Source organism: Gorilla gorilla, chromosome 8 (genome assembly GCF_029281585.2).
Source record: "Gorilla gorilla gorilla isolate KB3781 chromosome 8, NHGRI_mGorGor1-v2.1_pri, whole genome shotgun sequence".
NCBI classification, from domain to species: domain Eukaryota; kingdom Metazoa; phylum Chordata; class Mammalia; order Primates; family Hominidae; genus Gorilla; species Gorilla gorilla.
Genome location: NC_073232.2, coordinates 56,491,072 through 56,511,005, shown reverse-complemented (window position 1 = coordinate 56,511,005; position 19,934 = coordinate 56,491,072). Strand labels below are relative to the sequence as shown.

The 19,934-nt window shown below is 37.7% G+C and overlaps 1 protein-coding gene across 7 annotated transcripts in view; it reads right to left on the bottom strand.

Moving 5' to 3' along the window:
• FAM13C (family with sequence similarity 13 member C) overlaps positions 1-19,934 on the bottom strand; it is a 123,910-nt gene that overhangs the window by 1,814 nt on the left and 102,162 nt on the right. For 4 of the 7 annotated variants that reach the window (XM_019035262.4, XM_019035261.4, XM_004049443.5 and 1 more), the window contains 5 exons: positions 16,091-16,172; positions 14,440-14,651; positions 6,375-6,470; positions 4,826-5,025; positions 3,609-3,710 (listed from right to left, as the gene is read on the bottom strand). In XM_019035262.4, the coding sequence (XP_018890807.1) occupies positions 3,609-3,710; positions 4,826-5,025; positions 6,375-6,470; positions 14,440-14,651; positions 16,091-16,172 (692 nt within the window). The remainder of the gene's footprint in view (positions 1-3,608; positions 3,711-4,825; positions 5,026-6,374; positions 6,471-14,439; positions 14,652-16,090; positions 16,173-19,934) is intronic. The other 3 variants (XM_019035260.4, XM_055354110.1, XM_055354109.2) reach the window with 3 other exon arrangements.

Sequence of the window (19,934 nt, the reverse complement as noted above, 5' to 3'; positions counted from 1 at the left end):
TTGCAAATATGTGGTCTAGTGCTTAGACTTACAACAAAGGGGTCAGTGAAAAGATCCAAGGAGAAGCAAACAAACAAGAAACAGAACTTTCAAGGCATTCTTTGTCCAGTCATTCTTCCATTATCTGCCACACCCCTACAGCTGTACAAAATGATCAGCCCTAATACAGTTGTTAAAAATATTAACCTGAAAATACTACAGAAATTTCATTATAAAAATAACTTATAAACTTATGGTAACAAGAAAAGCATTTAGGGTCTGTCTTACAAACTTGAAACGTTTCCAGATTTTCTTGTAATTATAATACCTATCTCTGCTAATATATAGTAGAACCACTGAGCTGTTCCTTGATTGAAGTAATTTACAAGAGTCTAAATTGTGGTGGTTCTCTTCTGTACACTAATTCTACTAAGGCTAGACATGTAACAATGCATAGATTTTTATACATATGCAGCATACTCTTGCTGTTTACTTGGAAGAATAACTTGGTAATATCAGGAGTTAAAACCATTTGCCTTCCCACAAAAATATGTTGTCAGGAAACGTTTTCTAAAGGGAAAAATTGCCACAGGTTCTCAGAAGGCTCTTGTTTTCTTGGTTAATAAGATAGCCAATCGTTTTGAAAACATTTCCACCCATGACTTTGAAATTCAAGGGGTAGAGGACACAGATATAGTCACCACAATTACAACTGAATATAACCACAAGTATTCTCTAATGTTAGTATGGCTGAAACCAGGTAAACAGCATATATTTAATGTTTTATCTTTAGCTCCCTTCTATTTTTCCCAGTAGTGATAAAGAGATATTTCTATCTCTTACCAAATAAAAAACAAGCTAATCGATACAAATTAAGAATATAGTATCTACTTGTATTTCAACACTATTTATTGCCCTGCAATTTCTAGTACAGAACTCAGAACAGTATACAAATCCATAGACAGCATTCTTCTTAACTGTTGTCTAAATTATATAACATAAATCTTTGCCTCCATTCTGTGTTATGAGTCAAACTTATCATAGCTGGATGTCTGAATACCACCTTAATTTGTATAAATAGATCTAAGTAAAGAAATTGTCTAATTATTACAGAGAAACATTAATCAATTATTTAATTTTCCTTAGTTTTGCATATTCCATTTTGGCTAATAAGAGTGCTTTGAGGCCGGGCACAGTGGCTCACGCCTGTAATCCCAGCACTTTGAGAGGCTGAGGCGGGCGGATCACAAGGTCAGGAGATTGAGACCATCCTGGCTAACGCGGTGAAACCCTGTCTCTACTAAAAATATAAAAAATTAGCCAGGCGTGGTGGCAGGCGCCTGTAGTCCCAGCTACTTGGGAGGCTGAGGCAGGAGAATGGCGTGAACCCAGGAGGCGGAGCTTGCAGTGAGCCGAGATCGCGTCACTGCACTCCAGCCCGGGTGACAGAGTGAGACTCCGTCTCAAAAAAAAAAAAAAAAAAAAAAAAGAGTGCTTTGACAAGAATGAAAAGTTTTGCCAAGTCTTTCCTGAAGCAGTTTCTCCATTATATAAAACATACTAAAGTGCTTAGCACACTTCCAGGCTCATAATTATTAATAATCATGTAATATCTGCATGATTCTCATGCCTCTTGTATGGCAAATATTACCAAGAACATTTATAGTGCCTTAAACATTTTAGTAATCCATTTGCATGGTTATTTTAACTTATGGATGCTTAGGCCTTCCCAATAAAATGTCTTAGATAAACAAAATTAAGGTCCATATTTCCTAGCCATTCAACTATTTGATTTTAGTTGTAAAAGATCATCACTTGTGCATTTAATTGAAATATATCATCACAAGGGGGCATAAAACTTCATAGCCAAATACAGACTTATCTGAAGTGGGTTTAAGATTCATAGGTGCAGTGGAACACTATACATAGAACATAACTAACTTCCCTGTATGACAAAAAGCATACCAAGTGACACTGCAGATCCAGTAGGCAGGACTAGTAGCACACTGGGAAGTTCTCAAACCCCTTACGATAGATTCCTGAGTTCAAATTGCTAAAAAATATAAATTTATTCAGGGAACTCAAATTTATGAAAAGAGTGTATGCACATCTTAAAGTGTCATTTCTCATATGTAATGACTGTTTAGATTTAGGATATTTGATAACATCTCCACAAATATTTCCCTGAATGAAAAATTCCCATAGAATACCTTTAATCCAAAAGAGGCAGAGATCAGGAACTTTATAGTGCAAGTCACATATTTACCCAAAGTATAGTAGGAGCAGACAGTCCAGACAGACAAAGTTACTACTCCAAGGAATATTTTACAAGGAAAGTTACATGAACATTTTATAAAAGAAAAAAGTATGGAAAAGGAAAAAAATAACAAATGCTTTATATTCTAAATTTATGAGCCACATACCATTTCTCACTAGATTACTTAACATCACCAAAAAGGTAAGTTGGACTTGTAGCAATCAACTTGAAAGGAAGATTCTAAGTAGAAAATAAGTTGTTACATGTGTATTGGCTGAATGCAAAAAGCTTTTCACTCAATAGGTCCAGTCGTAAAGAATATCCCTGGTAGGCTAAAATGGAAAACCTGCCAGGGACTAGGAGGTAAGTAGACCACGCATGAGAGTTTCAAGGTGCTTTTGGAAAATAGTCCCTTTCCATCAGGAAAACCCTCAACCTGCTGAACTGAAAAGTCAAATACAATACCTAAATGGAGAGGAATACAGAGGAGCTCATGTAGCACTGATGAGTTTAATGATGAGTTTGAGTTGAACAATGAGTTTAATCTCATTTCATCTACTTAATAACTTGTGGCTTTGGGAAAGTTACACTCTTCATTTATTTATTTTTGTAAAGATTGATATCCCACATGACAGCTGTAGCTTCCCAAAGTATCCCAGGAGTCCAACCATTTCAGCTTATAAAGTGGGAACTGAGGTTCAAGATAGCTAAGCAATTTATCTCTCTTCCAAATTAGATCAATAACCTTATCTCTTGATTATATATGTAATTTTGTTGATGATACACCAAAAATTGGAGGAAACTATTAATAGAGTGTATAATGAGACTTGGGTTGACACAGAAAAATAGAGGACAGATGATACAGCTAACCATTTATTTAAGAAGTAGAAAGAATGACTACGAATTTTTTATCAAGTCTTGAAATAAAATAATTAGGGACAGATCCTGACTTTTAAGGAAGACATTTAAAGCAAATAAGGAATTATTATTTAATAAATTAGGGAGTAACTTGTGGAACTAAGAAACCAACAACAAAGCAGTTATGTGGGCTAAAAAAATCAACAGATTTTTTAAAGGTTTAAATAAATTCATTTATTTATGATGAGATTTATTGTGCAAAGTTAGAGATTTTTAGAGTTTATCCTTTATTTTTTACAGATTGATGTCATACCTGACAGCTACCACGTCCCATAAAACATCCCTAATTCTGGCACTATTAGAATGTTGCATTGGACAAATCCTGAGTCTAAGCCAGTGTGGAAATTATATACATTTTGTAAAAAGTCACTGTTCCTGCAAAAAATTGCAGCTCATTTTTAACAGCAATTCTCTAGGAAATATTAGCTTTAAAAATCTCTCTGCCGACACATACCTTCCTGTTTGTTTAAAAAACTGTTCTTCAAATTCTCTTAAGGCTTTCCGCAGTCTCTTCTTGTCAGCCCTAGTTTCTCGGAGATGGTCAAGAAGTACAGGCCTATATAAGGTAAAATATTTGTCATTACTGGGCACTGGCATAATTGAGAGATCATCATGAGCAGATTTATCTGTTCAGCCAAAAAAGCATCTATGATTGAAAAGTGTTCCCATCATATCTTTTGAGTAAATATGACACACATAGAGCCTGACCATAGGCAAGCACATAAGCAGGGAAAATTACCTGATGGAAAAAATATCACAGGATAGGGGAAAGGACAGACAAGAGGCAAGGAGATTGATTGAATCCACTGAAGGAACTGCAAAGGGTAACAGCAATATAGGTGGATGAGGGAAGGGATATTTTGAAGGAATACTCATCAGCATTTGGTGATAGACTGAACATAAGAGATACAGAGGAAGAGCTTTTAAAGAAAATTCTATTCTTAATCTAGAGAAATAAGTGTGGGAATATTGGGAGAATAGCAAAACCCTTGTGAATGAAAATAAGACCCAGAAGAAAGCGATAGTTACATTGCAAATTCTACTCACTTCATTCTACCAAGATGAGAGAAAAGTCATATACTCTAGAGCAGGAATCTGGTATATACACAAGCATACCCAAACTCATGTATGGTTTCAGAGATTCTGTGAACTTGAAATTATACATGGGCATTTTCTTAAAACGATTCTATTGGTTTCAAAAAAGTCCAACACCCCTTGAAAAGTTAGGAATAACTGCTTTAGAACCACCACCAAAAAAATGATTTTCTACTTGCTTTCTCTGACAGACACTTCTGTCAACTTAAATTAAATTAAATTAAATCTCATAATCTGGGCTGTAAGATACAAACCAGAGAAGGCCAAATTATCATGAGGAATGCCAGCTACTGAATAATGATAATAATAATGATAATGATAATATTAATGAAAATCCAAATGGCTTATATCTGAAGGGCTATTTAAGAGACAAAGGGCAAGTCATTTGCTTACTACCAAGTGGATTTCTAGTGGAAAAACTATCTCATCTAAATGTAAGAGACTAGGATAAAGGCCCTGAGAACTGTTGACCCACCCCTTTGAGTCCAGCATTTTCAAAGGCCAGCTCTACTTCATATACTGGTATCAGACCAGAAGGAGTTAAGAGGAGACTCCACACTTAGGATTCATACTCACATGGTAGCCTCATGTAAATTAGACATGGAGAGAGCTGGTGGTTTTACTTCTTTCTTTTCATCTGGTAAAAGGGCCCTAACAGGCTCAGTCTCATTAGAGTAGGTGAGGTGGTCACCAACAGGAAGGTGAGATGCTGGATCTGCCGAAGAAGGTTGTTGGCTTCCCTGTGGACGGTCTTCATCAGAGTCCTCTTCCTCCTGCTTATCACAGGCAGAGTTAAAGAAAGAAAGTCATGTAATGCTCAGTGCCTCTTGAGGAAACAAAAACAGGAAGGGGAACTATAAATCAATGCCATGAAAACCAGTAGGTGACCCATGTACCTACTGAGAACTGGGATGGAAGAAACCAAGAGGAGCTCTTCCTCAGTTTCATTAAAAACCTACAGAAGTTAATGAGCAAAAAGGCAGCAGCCATGCTGGGCTAAAACACTCACCAAGTTCATCTGTGTCTTCTGGGCCAATGAAGGCACAGACCATTAGGATATGGTCCAGTCTGGACTATACTACCAAGTGGTTCCTCCCTTTCACTCAGACCTTCTGGGCTCCAGCTTAATACTTGTGATATGAGTTAAGATGAGGTGGACTACAGACAACTTTTATCCTCCAGAAATACCCCAAGTCAGGTCCCAGTGGGGACCAACATTCAGATACAGAGGATACTCAGTAAATTGACAAGTTCAGGGGAGAGCTATTTGAAGGCCAAAGCAAAGTGGGGTTACTCCTCAACTGTTCTGATAATTCTTATCACAACTAGAAGATTCTCTTGCAAGAAATATAAGAACCTTACTACATTTTAAATTATGCTTCCATAAAGGGAAAATTCCAAAGACTATGAATTATTATTCACTTAATGTCTTTAAAAATGTGGAAGTATAATTTGTCTCAAAAAATATGGAAGTATAAATGTACTCAAGCATACTTAAATTTATATTTGTTAATATTTATTCCTTTTTATATTGATATCTTAAACAAGTAACTGTTTTGATATTGATGGAGTAGGATTTGTGATGCTTTTCTAGTTCTGTATTCCCATAAATCATTCTTTATTAAAAGTAGCCTAATTCAATTTCAGTACTTATATTTTCTATTGAAATAAATCTTCTCATATCTTGTACAGTATGGTCAAATGGTACCAAAAACAAATGTTGCATTATATCAAGAATATATTGTTAATTTTCTGATTAAAGGAAAAAATTAACCAACACACAGAACAGAAAGGCTCTGTTTTGTCTAGCTGTGTTACAAATTAGAAAATGCCAAACTGAAATCTATCATTTCTTTTCACCCAAGATAATGAAAGCAAATGTTAAAATTGGCTCTAGACATACAAGTGCTATATGTTCCTATTTTACAATAGTTCTAATGTCAGCCACTGTTAAATATAGTAATGGGGTTAGAGAAGACCAAATTTTCACTTTTTGAAATGACAACTAGCTTTGTTTGCAGTATATACTGCCCCGAAGGGTCTTTTATAACTCTTGTACTACTATGTGACATCATGTTAACTACACATCAGTACAAAGTAACAGCATGCAAGTATCCTGACTTACAATTGTTGGAATAAGGGAAGGTGTTGACAAGATTTGCTTGATAATTCTGTATCGGTCATAAAGCGGCTTTATGAGGTTCTTGTCTTGCTTAGTTACCTGAAAAACATGAAATTAATTATTATTCCTCTCTCAGACAAGAATGAAAACGTCAATATTTTTAGCAGACAAAAAGCCTCAAAGTAAAGGATTATAATACTATAATGCAGCAGTTATCATGAAAAGGAAAGTCATTTATTTATTTATTTATTTATTTATTTATTTAGAGACAGAGTCTCACTGTCACCCAGGCGGAGTGCAATGGCATGACCTTGGCTCACTGCAACCTCCACCTCCTGGGTTCAAGCGATTCTCTTGCCTCAGCCTCCTGAGTAGCTGGGACTACAGGCACGCGCCACCATGCCTGGCTAATTATTTTGTATTTTTAGTAGATACAGGGTTTCACCATGTTGGCCAGGTTGGTTTCAAACTCCTGACCTCACGTGATCAGCCTGCCTCGGCCCCTAATTACAGGTGTGAGCCACCGTGCCTGGCCAGAAAGTCATTTATAAGTTACTGTATGTAGCACATGCCAGTTTTTTTCTTGGAAGTTTCTTAAAGGATACGTCCAAGTTTAGCAATGTGATTTTTGGAGGAGTCTGAAATGCATAAGTGTTAAGGAACCTCTTCCTTAATTACTTCTTCATTCTTAAAAAACCAATCCAGACATTGATTTTTCTTCTGAAACATGTATTTTATCTAGGCTTTCCTGATTATATGTAGTCACAAATACCAACCTTATACAGGTCTTCATCACTACATGCTTGTATTATATACTAGGTTACTGACAGGCTGTGATATAAACTAAATTATTTTGGACAAAACATTTAACTTCTCTGAATCCTCAATTTCCGACCTATACAAGAAGGAGGTTGGAGTTACGAATATCCTTCCCTTAAAAAAATGTATAACCTCTTGATCCACTAATATGTTCTATACCCCTCTGCTGTAAGACCCATCCCTAAGCACTATTTTCAATGGATCACACTGTGCATAAAAGTTTAAATAGCTTCCTATCTATCCATCTGTTTGTCTATGTATCTGCCTATTTATCCAAAGTGACCGAACTCCTCTGCTTGTATTGGTTTTTTCCTGCTTTGTATTCTGCATTAATTTTCTGCATGTCTAGTACACATAACCTCCCTTTTACTCTAGTCCAGTGATATACACTTGGCAAGTAGTGGGAAGGGAATAGTAGAAATAACTCATGGAATAATCACCCAGGCATCTTTTATCAAAGTACACACACCCAAGCATGCCAGATACATCTGCCATCTAGATCTGTCTCCCTTGAAAGAAAAGAAAATGTCTCAAACATGTGTTACACTTCCCAGTTATCCTCATGCTCCCAACTCCCATCCCAATTGCAAACCATTCTGGCCGGTATTGATCTACCTTTTCTCTCAACTTCTTATCTCATTATCTGGGCCTTAACTGTTTTCTTTGTTTCAGTATTGTCTGCCCAAATAAAGGATTCTTGAGGAGAGAGATCATATCACATACTTCTTTAAATTCTCACAGTACCCAATACATCCCCATCCCTACTACTAAGCTATCAACACAGGTTTATATGCAAAAAGGACTCTAATTTTTAGCAATCTTCTTTTAAGTTCCATACGCTGTGACCTAAGTCTCACCTCCCTCTGTAGAAGCCTGTTAAGTATTGTTTAAATAACCTCAAGATCTTTTCATTTTCTAACCCAATCATTCTTTAAACACTTTCTTATTCATAATACATCTTTCCACGAAAAAAAACCCAACAAGTTCCTATCAAAATCTATTCCATGGGATTTTAATAGATGACAGCAGAAAACATCTCAGTCTAAGTTCAGAAAACATTGAAATCGTGTTTTTTTAATGTAATATCTTACTGGGACTTACAATTCATAGAAAGTATTTCAGATAATGATGCATTTAACTATTATTGGTATCTCTCCATTGCAATTTGATTTTTGTGATTTGAATATATTCCCCAGATTCTAGAAAAGCTAAATTTAATTCTAAAAGGAAAAAGTGACCAAAACATACATTAGAATGATGAATGCCATTATAGAAAAGTATCTTCCACAGATGCTAGACAAAAATTCGGGAACATGTACAATGTATGCACTCCTTTTTCACTTTGATTCCATTGTCTTCCTCTTAAGGTTATTATCAAAGCAATCCCTGAGGAAACGTGAGGGTTCCATACCCTCATGCATAGTAAGTACAAAAACTGTGAAACCTCTAAGTCTACAAGTGCTCATCCTCAGATAGAGGACAGGAAAGCAGATTGCCTGAGGAAGGTTAGTAGTGGGATTATGTGCCAGGAGCTGTTTTCTACTCACAGAAAAGCTACAGGCCTGCAAAGTGATCTTCATAAAGAAAACTGAATCAAGGTAAGCTCTGCAGGATACCCCAAATCTAAGGGGGCAGAAATACATTAGACTTTCCTGTTATTCTTCAGCCAGTGTCTGCTAAGAATCAGATAATTTTCTCCTCTGAATTCAATGGCTCTCTCTTTCTGAAGTACATCCTCCTTCCTCCCTAATTCTATAGTTGCTGCTGGCTGTAGTATGCAAGATATATCTATTTTTTCATTTTTGTTTTATGAGTGAAGGAAACAAGGTTTCCTTTATGTTTTCGGTTACATGTTGAATAACCTAAAACAGCCAAAGAGAGCTATGAATGGATTGTCATAAAGATAAATAAAAGGAGATAAACTTTAAAAGATGATTATTCTTCCAGTTTCTCCATTTTTATAGTATCAGGGGTAAAACTAAGAGGAGGTTGAGCAAGAGAGGACCATATATAGGACACAATTTGATATGATTTGTTTATAGCTTGGCAACTTTGCCATATGAAAATTCCTGGCCCCCTATCAAGTAGGTGATTTGAATCATCAAGGTCTGGAAACAAACTGGCTTTCCAAGAGACATAACTGCTACTGAAGGGTCAGCCCAAATTAGTTTCTTTCTGGGTCCTGGTCAGAAAGTTGCTTAGGAAAAAGCTGCCATAGCTTCAGCACTTCTACCACCTTGTTTTCCTTTCCCCCATGGGAGTGGTGCCATGTATTCTTCCACAGTAAGCCACAGAAACTTATAAATGAAATCATTCCAATTATCCCCATAAATGAGATGTCTCTTAAGGAGAGAAGTAAAACTGACATTCTCTTCTCTGGACAGTGAGCAATAGAAAACTTGCTTCTTAGCTTTAGGGACTGAAGTCCTGCCAAGATTTTCCTGTCTAAGTATCCCCATCCCCTTATTGAGGGAGACACTATATGCAGGCAAGTCTGACCGTTTAAATTAAACAATCAAACAAGATGGAAAGTCAGTACTGGATATTATCATAGAAAGCAATTGCTAAAGAGAATGTTTTGGTCAATTTAGATGTTCAAGCTGGGAATTGAAGATTAATATTTGTCTTGAAACCAGAAGACATGAGTTCAGATAACCAGCTTCAAAACTTATAAACTGCTTTTAACATTACAAATATGTAATATTTGAACCACAGTTTCCTAATATGCAGAATGAGGATCACTTTTAATACATTTTATAAGTAAATGTTTCTGGATTAATACGCACATCAAATGTTATTTGAGCTTTCAAACTAGTTGACTTGATGTTAATGTCAATGCTATCCATTAATAAAAAAGAATGCCACAAGTGCTATTGAATAATAATTTTTTAAAAATAAAAGAGAATGATAAGCTCTCTATGTCTTGATATAAAAAGCTATCCAGAATATACAAAGTAAAAAGGATGCATAATTGTATAGACTGCTCCCTTTTCTCTAACAGAGGCAAGTTAAGAATATATACTGGGGCCAGGTATGGTGGCTCACTCCTGTAATCCCAGCACTTTGGGAGGCTGAGGTGGGAGCATGCCTTAAGGCCAAGAATTCTAGACCAGCCTGGGCAAAAGTGAGAGCTCACCTCTACAAAAAATTAAAATACTCAACCAGGCATGGTGGTGCACACCTGTAGTGCCAGCTACTTGAGAGGCCGAGGTGGGGGGATTGCTTGAGCCCAGGAGTTCATGGCTGCAGTGAGCTATGATTGTGCCACTGCACTCCAGCCTGAATGATAAAGTGACACCCTGTCTCTAAAAAAATTAAAATAAAAAGGAATGTATATTGATAATTTCTTGTATATGCTTTACATAGAAACTCCAAAAAAGACACATAAGACATTAATAACAATAGTTACCTGCTTGGGGTGGGAGACCTCAGAGCTGGAGATGGCAGTTGGTTTTGGAAGGAGTCTTTTTACCATTTTCTGTTATATATTTTCTTTTTGAACTATGTGAGAAAGTATTACCTATTCAATAATTTATTTAAAAAAAAGAAGGATAAATAGGAAAGCAGAAAGTTTGATGGTATCTTCCTTTTCATGCCCTTTATCTCTAAGTCTACTGTCTTTCCAACCAACAACAACCTGCTAATAAGTTATTAATTTTTTCAAGATAAAATGTATACTTTCTAAAAATCTGATTTCATCCTCAAAGATACTACAGTTGATGAGAGGCCAGAAGAACTAACTGCCATTACTCATCCCCTTGGTAATTTGAGCTGTGCACCTGACCCCACTTACAGTCCTTAGAAAGGTCAATATTGATATATGTGCCAGCACCAATTCAGTATTTCCAAAAGAAAAGGACATAAAAGACATAAATAGGCACTACAGTTCAGCTCAGGGGATGATTAATTCATTTCCAGTGTACAGCCATGCCCTGTAATCCAGAAGTGATTATCTCCAAAAATCATCCATAGATAAAACAGGAAGAAAATTACTCATTGACAGTATCTGAAGCAACAAGGCAATGCTATAGGATTTATCAGCCTTAGTATGGGCTGTGACTAAATACCAAATGCAGAAATTACAGAAAGAGTCATAATAAAGTCTCTCTAGAAAAGACATCATTCTTTATCTTGAAATTTTAATATTTAATGCATTTTCAGCAGTAAGGCAAGGACCCCAGATGAAAGTCATATGTCTGTTGGAGTTTAAAGAAACGGGACCTCATGAGATGATCTGAAATGCTACTGAGCTCATTGAGGAGTTAGAAATAACACTAGCTGCTATGGGAATACAAAGTTTTCTCTTTGGTTATGTTGTAGCCTCTGGACTCACACTGAGTGTAGTGGCTGACTAGCTACTACATGGTTTACTATATTAAGCTTTCTCAAGACCAATACTCAGCTTTATGTATTTACATTTTCTATTACAGATGCTCTCTGTTTAAAGGGCCTAACTTTAGCCTACTGAAGAGCTACATTATAGGTATATTTGAGGGGCTTCTGACACTTATTAAACAAAATAATAGATACTTCATTAAAAATAATAGAAATGATTGGCATTTATACAGGGTGACTTCCACGCATGAGGAGATTTTTCTCTGATCTTCCGACTCTCATTTGCATGTGTCTATTTGACTTACATGCCTCAGTAGGATGACCAACCATCCCAGTTTGCCCAGGACTGAGGCATTTCCCAGGACATGGGATTTTCAGTGCTAAAAGAAAAAAAGTCTTGGGCAAACTGGGACGATTGGTCACCCTATTCCTGAAAGATACTAAATGTAATATATCCCAAACTGACCGTTTATGTTTTTATCTACAACCTCAGTGTGCTCCTCTAGTTTTCTCTGTATCAGCAAATGGACCCATCACCATCCCGGATTTTTTTTTTGCCTTCATTTCCTCCCATCTAATGCTTCAACATGTCCTTTTGATTCTACCTTCAAAATATACTTTGAATGTATCCACTTCTTTCCCTCTCCAAGGCCACCATACTAATCCAAGCCACCCATTCCATCTCCCCTTTTCATTCTTTTCCCCTGTGATGTATCCTCCACTTAGCAATCAGACAGATCTGTTAAATGTAATCATGTCATGTCACTTTTCTGCTCTCAACCATTCAACAACTTCCCAATACTTCCCAAAGCTTTAAAGGTTCTGTGTGATGGGTTCTAATCTGTCTTTCTGACTTGATCTCATGCCATCCTGTTCTCCAACCCTCAAACCTGAGAATTCAAAGTGCACAACAAGCTCTTCCTCTCATCACGGCCTTCATACCTGCAATTCCATCTGTTGAGAATGTTTTCTGCTGCTCTCTTTGGCCTGCTGATTCTTCTTTAAATGTCACCTCTTGGCCTTCCTAATCACTTTATCTAAAGTAGAAACTATACCCATTATTTTCTATCATATCACCTGTCAAATATCCTGCATAGTACTTATCAACATTTTTAATGATTTCTTTTTATTGAGTTGTTTATTTCTTGTTGTATCCCCACTCCCAGGACAACATGAACTACATGAGGGCATTGACCACCCCCCAATGACTTCGATATCTTTTAATTTTTTATATCTAGCATCCATTCTACTTCACAACACATAGTTGGCATTTAAATCTTTTTGCAAATGAACTATTATCCACCAGTGAGTAGGCTTCTCTCTTATTGTCATGATAATTATATAAGTAGGTATTACCTGTATTTTACAGATGAGGAAGTTGAATCTCAGAGAATCAGTTCACTTGCCAAGTGCCCATGGTTAGAAAGTGGCTGGTTCAAGTGCTGAATCCTGTTCTAACTCTACTATATCAATCCCAGCTCTCTTCTTACTACCCTTGTTAATTGAGTAGAACAGAGATTTAGACGTTGACCAAGATGCTTTAATAGATGTGGCCAAAGTGACTTTAAAATACTGGAAAGAACTTCAGAAGCATTGAAGGATGGAAAATCACAGAGGTACCTAAGAGTTTCTATATATGTATGCAGAAGTTACCCACTGACTGTCACAGAAGTGTAGAATCTTGGTAGGCTTAGGGATAGGATGGCTGAGTGGAAGAAACCTTCTCTTCACTCCTCACAACATGTATTTGTTGTTGTTTTAAGGCTAAAGGTATTTCATAAAGAAAGATGTGGTCACAGGCCCATTTCTACTTGTAGATCACAAGTCCTTATGTAAATGACTAATCCAGGGGCATATGTTGAGCCTTTTGAGATTTGGAATATGTTGTCACTTTATGATTAATACCAGGTAATGTACAATAGAACAGGGAAAGGCAGCATTCTCTTCAAGAAGACTTCATTTGAAAATTAAATATGCTAGTTTGTTCATTCATCTGCTCATTTTTCCATTCACTCAGCAAACATTTATTCAATACCTACTATGTGCAGAAAAGGGGAGGTCATGACCTATAAATAGTGCTTCCATGTAAGAAGTTCAAGATGTAGTACAAGAAACAGAAAATGGCCTACAAGATAGTTAGAGCTGTGATAGGGTAGTTACATCTGTTATTCGAGCACTGAAAGTCAATCACACCAGTCTTAGGGTTGAGACAGGGGACTACAAGAAAGCTTCCTTGGCATAATTGAAATGGAAGCATAGATATGCACGACAAGGAGAGATTAACCAGGTAAATACTAATCGGTCTTTTCTTCTTTGTAAAATATAATAAATCTTTTCTTTGAGCTCCAGACTCATATATATTCAAATGCCTGATGACTCTATCTAGATGCCTCACAGAGACTTCAAAACTAAGATATCCAAAGCTGAAGACTTGTATTTCAACCTAACTCTCCCAAAAAACTCTACCTCTCTATTCTTATTATATAAACACCAAACAAATTTCCTTACTGTTTATAGATCATCCCTGCTTTATTATTTTTAATAAGACATAAGGAAAGGGGCTGTAATTGGAGTCCTTTCCTTTTAGGCAATATGCCTATTTCCTAGTCTTGGGTTCATTTGCTAATTTGCAGGTGGGGAGAGTTGGGGAGAAAGGGATATGATATACCCTGGTGTCTTTGCCATTTACTTCCTATCAACACACAACACTATAACCTCCAGAATGGTGGCATAGCCTGGTATCATGTGGCACTACTGCTCGTGGCCAGTAACCTATCAGGAACTCATCTGAAATTTTGGAGCCAGGCTAATAAAAATATTGATGTAATGGCAAAGTGCTCTGACAAATTGGATGATCTCATTAGCACTGTGTGGACTATAGGGGCCCTCTATATAATAAGACATGGTGATGTACCTTAGAATCCTCCTGGGGAGGAAGTTGCTCTCTTCTCTCCTTCAGGCATGTCAAGGCAGCATCTGGAGTCTCTTCTCCAGAGGAGCTTGGCTCCGGGCCCGCAGCTTCCGGTTTCCCATTTTCTCTGGGGACTGTGGGTTGCTCACAGGACAGGTTTCTAGGTGGACCTTTGGGAGCACTCCCTTGTTCTTCTGACAGCTTTAGCTTTAGTTCTAAGAGAAATGCTATAAGTTATCATAAGCAAAGAGAACCCACTAGTCCTAAGAACGGAGAGACTTTCAGGAATTCCTTCCCCTGATGCCAAATCTGTAGAAATGAACACTAATGATGGCTTTCCACAGGGCAACGGCAACCCTTATAACCAGAGCCATTAGCATAAGCTCCCAATTAGGTGTGAAAACAGGGCTCTAGAGGCTAGGATCTCATGGAGGTGGAGGGTATGTGTGGGAGTAGCTCAGTGGTTTAGATTTCAGAGGAGGAAGAGTTTGCAGGAAAACCAGTGGTGCCTGGCCCCACCTGCCGTGTACTGTAGCACCCGAAATTCCACACACAAAGATTTATTTACTTAGATTATGGAGTTGTGGGTTCATCAAGAGCTCCTGTGGAAACGCAAATAATTCTGGAAGACATTATGCATGTAGACACCCAAGGAAATACAGGAGAGGATGGGAAAGGGTAGATGGGACTGTCAGCCCCAACTTGACAGATTTTGCTATTTTGTCTTATGATAGCTTTTAAGATCCAGGAATTATTACAAGGTGGCTTTATATAAACCTAGATAATTAAACATAAAAAAGCCCCCTGAGACTTATCAAGGAATTACATTTTAGAGTATGCAAGGGTACTGGTTGTTTGAATGAGGCATTTATATTGATTTCTCAATTACATAGCTCATTTTCTTTGTTTGATGTTTGTTTCCTAGTTAGACTTTGTCTTGATGTTTAAACATTGCATATTTTATAAACCTGCCACATCATTACAGTTTAATACCACTGAATTAGTATTCCCTTCCAGTTCTTTTTAGTCACTCTCCTTGCAGAAATTTGGAAAAACTCCCATGTCTCTAAGTATTAAAGTTAGAGTGTGGAGAGAGGAAGAAAATAATTTTTCATTGGTAAATTACAATAGTCTATTTAAAATGGATTTTAGAGTTAATACTCTCACCACCATCTCCAGAGAAAGACAGAAAAAGAAGGACACTAGCCCACATGGCAGGAGAACCACATTCTACACCTGGCCCACCACCTTCCAGCTATGTAACCCTCCCCTCTCTATGAGCATAAATGTCCTCATCCATGCATTGAAGTGTGTGGAGTAAATGATTTCTCAGGCCTCTTCTGTTTCTAACATCCAACAATCCAATAACCTAGGGAGGTTAGTGCTCCACATGTTGAAATGTTCCTGGCATTGAAGTGAATCATTCCACTTGGGAGTCTGGAGGTCCTCAGTTTCTTTGTAAGGAGGTTTATTACATGGGGCCAAACAATGACAGAGATACAGGGTGCCTTATTTCAAAAGGGAGTTACAGTCTAAGCAGAAAACAAGGTGCAAGAGGGCACAGGTGGAAATGAATCTAAAATGCTCTGGAGCATATTATCACTAGTTTAACTGCTTCCTTTATGAGGAAAAAAGATCTTTGACTGGGATTTACCTTTGAGCTGTTTACGACCTTTAGCCAAATCATTCATCCATTTCAGGACTTCAGGATTAGAAGTCTTGTCACCATGTGAAGGCTACCAAGGGAAGGAAAAAATGGGGGTGGAAGGGAGGTAAGGGGGGAGAGGGTGGGGGAGAAAAAGAGAAAAGGAAAAACAAAATTTTTAAACAGATGAGCTGCACAAAGATAGTTTAGGAATATATAAAGCTGGGAGAGAAATTAGGGTGTGAAATTTCTGATGGAGTTGCTTCTGATGAAGTTACCTCTAGGAAACAGTAAATATTCTTGACCTCCTCTACTCTTTAATCCTTGCTATGGGCACTATTTCTAAATGTGCCTGGTCACCTAACATTTTTCACATAGTCCTGGCCATGCCAGTGCCCCTGCAGTCAAACTGTCAATCACCTTGCAGGTCACCCACAGCCCATATATACCCCATTGCCAGGCCATTTTCTGTAGCACTGCAGATGACTGCACTGATACAAACCAGTGGTTACTACCTTGCTTGTGGCTCACACACATGCTTATGACCATAACCCGTGGGAGAATACTGAAAAACTGGAAGATTTAGCTCTTATCAGTTATATCCTCTAAGCTAAAGAAAGGAGACTCCGGAATCTCTAAAACCTGACAATATTCCCGAGAAGTCAGTCTGTTAGGAGGATACGCAGATTTCTAATACCTTCACTAGTGGTAGACAAACATACTGTCCCTCTACCCCCACAGATCAGTAAAAACTGATCTTAAACAAGTCAAGGCTACCATAGGAACTTACATGCAGGCTGAAGAAAATTAATGGTTACTTTAAATTAAGGATGTACAAGGAAGTATAAAATATGCTCAAGGTGACATGATCATAAACATAATAGCCTGAAATATGTGCATTGTTAATGACCAAATCTAGGGGTTCTGTCATTTTTTTTCTTTAAGGATCCACTAAATCCATGTAACAATGGCAGGTTGTTGGTGAGAGGGAGGCACAGGAAGATGGCAGATTTTTAAAACTCAAAGGAAAAAACTACTGTGTGACAGGATCATCACGTGTACATGAGTTTAGGTATGCTCATTGTAAAACACAAGGCATGATTCTGTCAGTTCTAAAGTGATTTAAAAACCATACATTTTAAAATTAAAATAGAAAAGAAGATTGACAACATTTCTTTCCTAGAAGAGCTTGAGTAGGAGACTGGTTTCCCTGAGGGATGGCAGAGGGATAGGGAAGGGGTGGGAGGGGGAAAAAAAAAAAAAATCCTGGTTTCAGGACCATGGACAGTGACACGTGGCCATCAATCCCCAGCTCTCTAAAACAGCCTAGCCTAGTCCTATCTATGGTTTGCTAGAATGATGCACTGTATCGTCTAGTACTTTGGTTTGGGTAGCAGTCTGGTTACACGGAAAGTCAATGTTTTACATTTGGTTTCCCAAAATCCTTAGAGAATTCTCCACTCAGATCTGAGAACACACCTTGTTGAACAATGCTTCACTGGATCTGTTCCACACAGTTATTTCCATCTTTTGAAATATGGTAAAAACAAACACACACACACACAAAATCCTAAGGCCTTAAGCCAGTGACTGCAAAAGAAATACGTTTTTACTACGGTGCATAGAACTTAGAAGAAATTTAAGGCTAAATTTCTGACAAAATACTTTAAAGCCTGAAATCAGTTTCTGAAATGAAGTTATTTCCCTACCCTTGAAGAAGCTGTTAAAAGGGTTAAATCAAACACATGGATGGCAGCTCTCAAATCACATGGAAAGTTCTCATATACAAGCTGTAGATCTTCAAGACTTTTAACTTCTTAAGTGAAATATTCTGATTCAAAAGACCCCAAACGTCATACACACGGAAATTACATAGGTTTAGATTTTGTTCAATGCAATTAAAATTGACCTCCTAAGTGCCATTGTATGAGATTTGTAATCTGCCAAAGATGGTTCAAAAAGACACATTAGAAAAATTACTGGGAGGGGTATAAAAAGACCTCAGTTGCTGTTCTGGCTAGAACTATTCTTTGCTGTGTGATTCTGGGAAACTCACTTCCCCTTTCTGGGCCTCAGTTTCTTCAGTTGTCAGATAAGACAAAAGACTGATTCTTTCCAATTCTAACATTCCCTGATTCCACTGAAAGTAGACGTGTGGCTGACGCAGCCTTTTCTTAGCCCAAGAGTCCAATAATCAAATGCAAAATCAGATGTAGAGATGTAGAGAATTTGGGGTAGGTATATAAAATGGTTACAGTAAACAGAGATGGAAAGATATACGTGATACATGGGTATCAAAATAGCACAGAGGCCCAGCAGGAGCCCAGATTCAAAAATTAGCAATGGGTGCTATGAATTCCACAGTCAGGCTGCCAGGAAGGGGAGCCTTACACACAGCAACCAGTTAAAGCCCACTGACATGTCAAACCTCTAAGCACAGCCTGGCATGCTGACAGGAAGGGCAAGGGTTTCCTGAGACCTGTGAGGTTCTGATTATAACAAAGACTTTTATAGACACTGAAGCAGCGGTGACCAAGGAGCTTCCTTCCCCTACTGCTCCCTGATCTGTCCTTCCATATGTATATTTAAGTCTATGTTTGTGTGTGTTATGTGTGTGTGTACATGTGTGTGCATGTGCGTGTGAGCTCTAGCTTCAGAAAACTCTAGACAAAGGCAGAAGATGTTTCCAGGAGGAATTCTCTTCCAAAATAAGCATCCAAGATCTGTGGCTGTGGGTAGAAAACTCCAGTGGAGAATTAACATGTACAATTTTCCTTTATTTTCTGACAAGGCAGAGACTGCCATGGAGTAGCCTATTTAAATATAGAAGTCATAGATTAAAAAGTTTGTGTTATCTAGGACCATTTACTTCCTTTGTACCAAACACTGTAATAAGCATTATGTATGTACTTCCCTATTTACTAGTTACAAACTTAAGAAGTCGCTACCTAATACTCCATTTTACACATGACCAAACTGAGACTCAGAAAGATTACAAGTCCAAAATCACAGAGTTCTTAAGTAGCTGTGCTGGATTCAAATCCAAAATAGTCTGACTCAAGAACTGCCAGATAAGAAGTGTTAACAGGTGCTGGGAATGGAGCCCCTGGTTGTTACTCTGTATTTTCCAATATGAGGACATCATAGATCCAGTAACACGCCAGCAGCAAACAGGTGAAATCAACTTCTCCCAGGATATCTGGATCTTTTAAAAAGCAGACACTTAAAAATTTTACTTCTATTCTATTGCAAAACCTACTCATCTGTAATCCACTGACCCAAGTTGCGACCTGATAGAACACAACTATCTTAGGCAAGTCATTTCCATCAGGTGTCAGTTTCATTATCTGTAAAATAAAATCCTGGACTAATAATGTGTTGAGCTCCCTTCTGCTCTGTAAAAGACAATAAATAGCTGTGACTGCCTGACTCTGGGGAAGACAATCTTCAACATCCTGACTAAAGTTGCCTTGAAAGCCAAACCGATTTTTCCCCCATTTTTGCAAAGCTAAAATCTGCTCCTTAAAACTCCTCCTTCAGTGAATTTCAGGCCACTGTGGGAAGCAGGACAGGAAGAATGGAAGAGTGGAATACTATCCACTCTCACCTCCCTCCCCAGTACTTACTCTCATACTCACAAGAACTTTCCAATTGCCTCTGTACCAAGTGTTTAGTGAACCTTTAAATATTTCAAGATGTATGGGAGATTATTCCCTGTTCTCTTTTATTCTAACAACAAGCTGTTCTGAGCTCTCTGCTGAAGACCCAATGTCTTTTTCCAGTTCTCTGTGGATATGCTTTTTCTGTATGCCATGGTCACTACTGGAGAAAATAAAAGCAACACTGACCATCA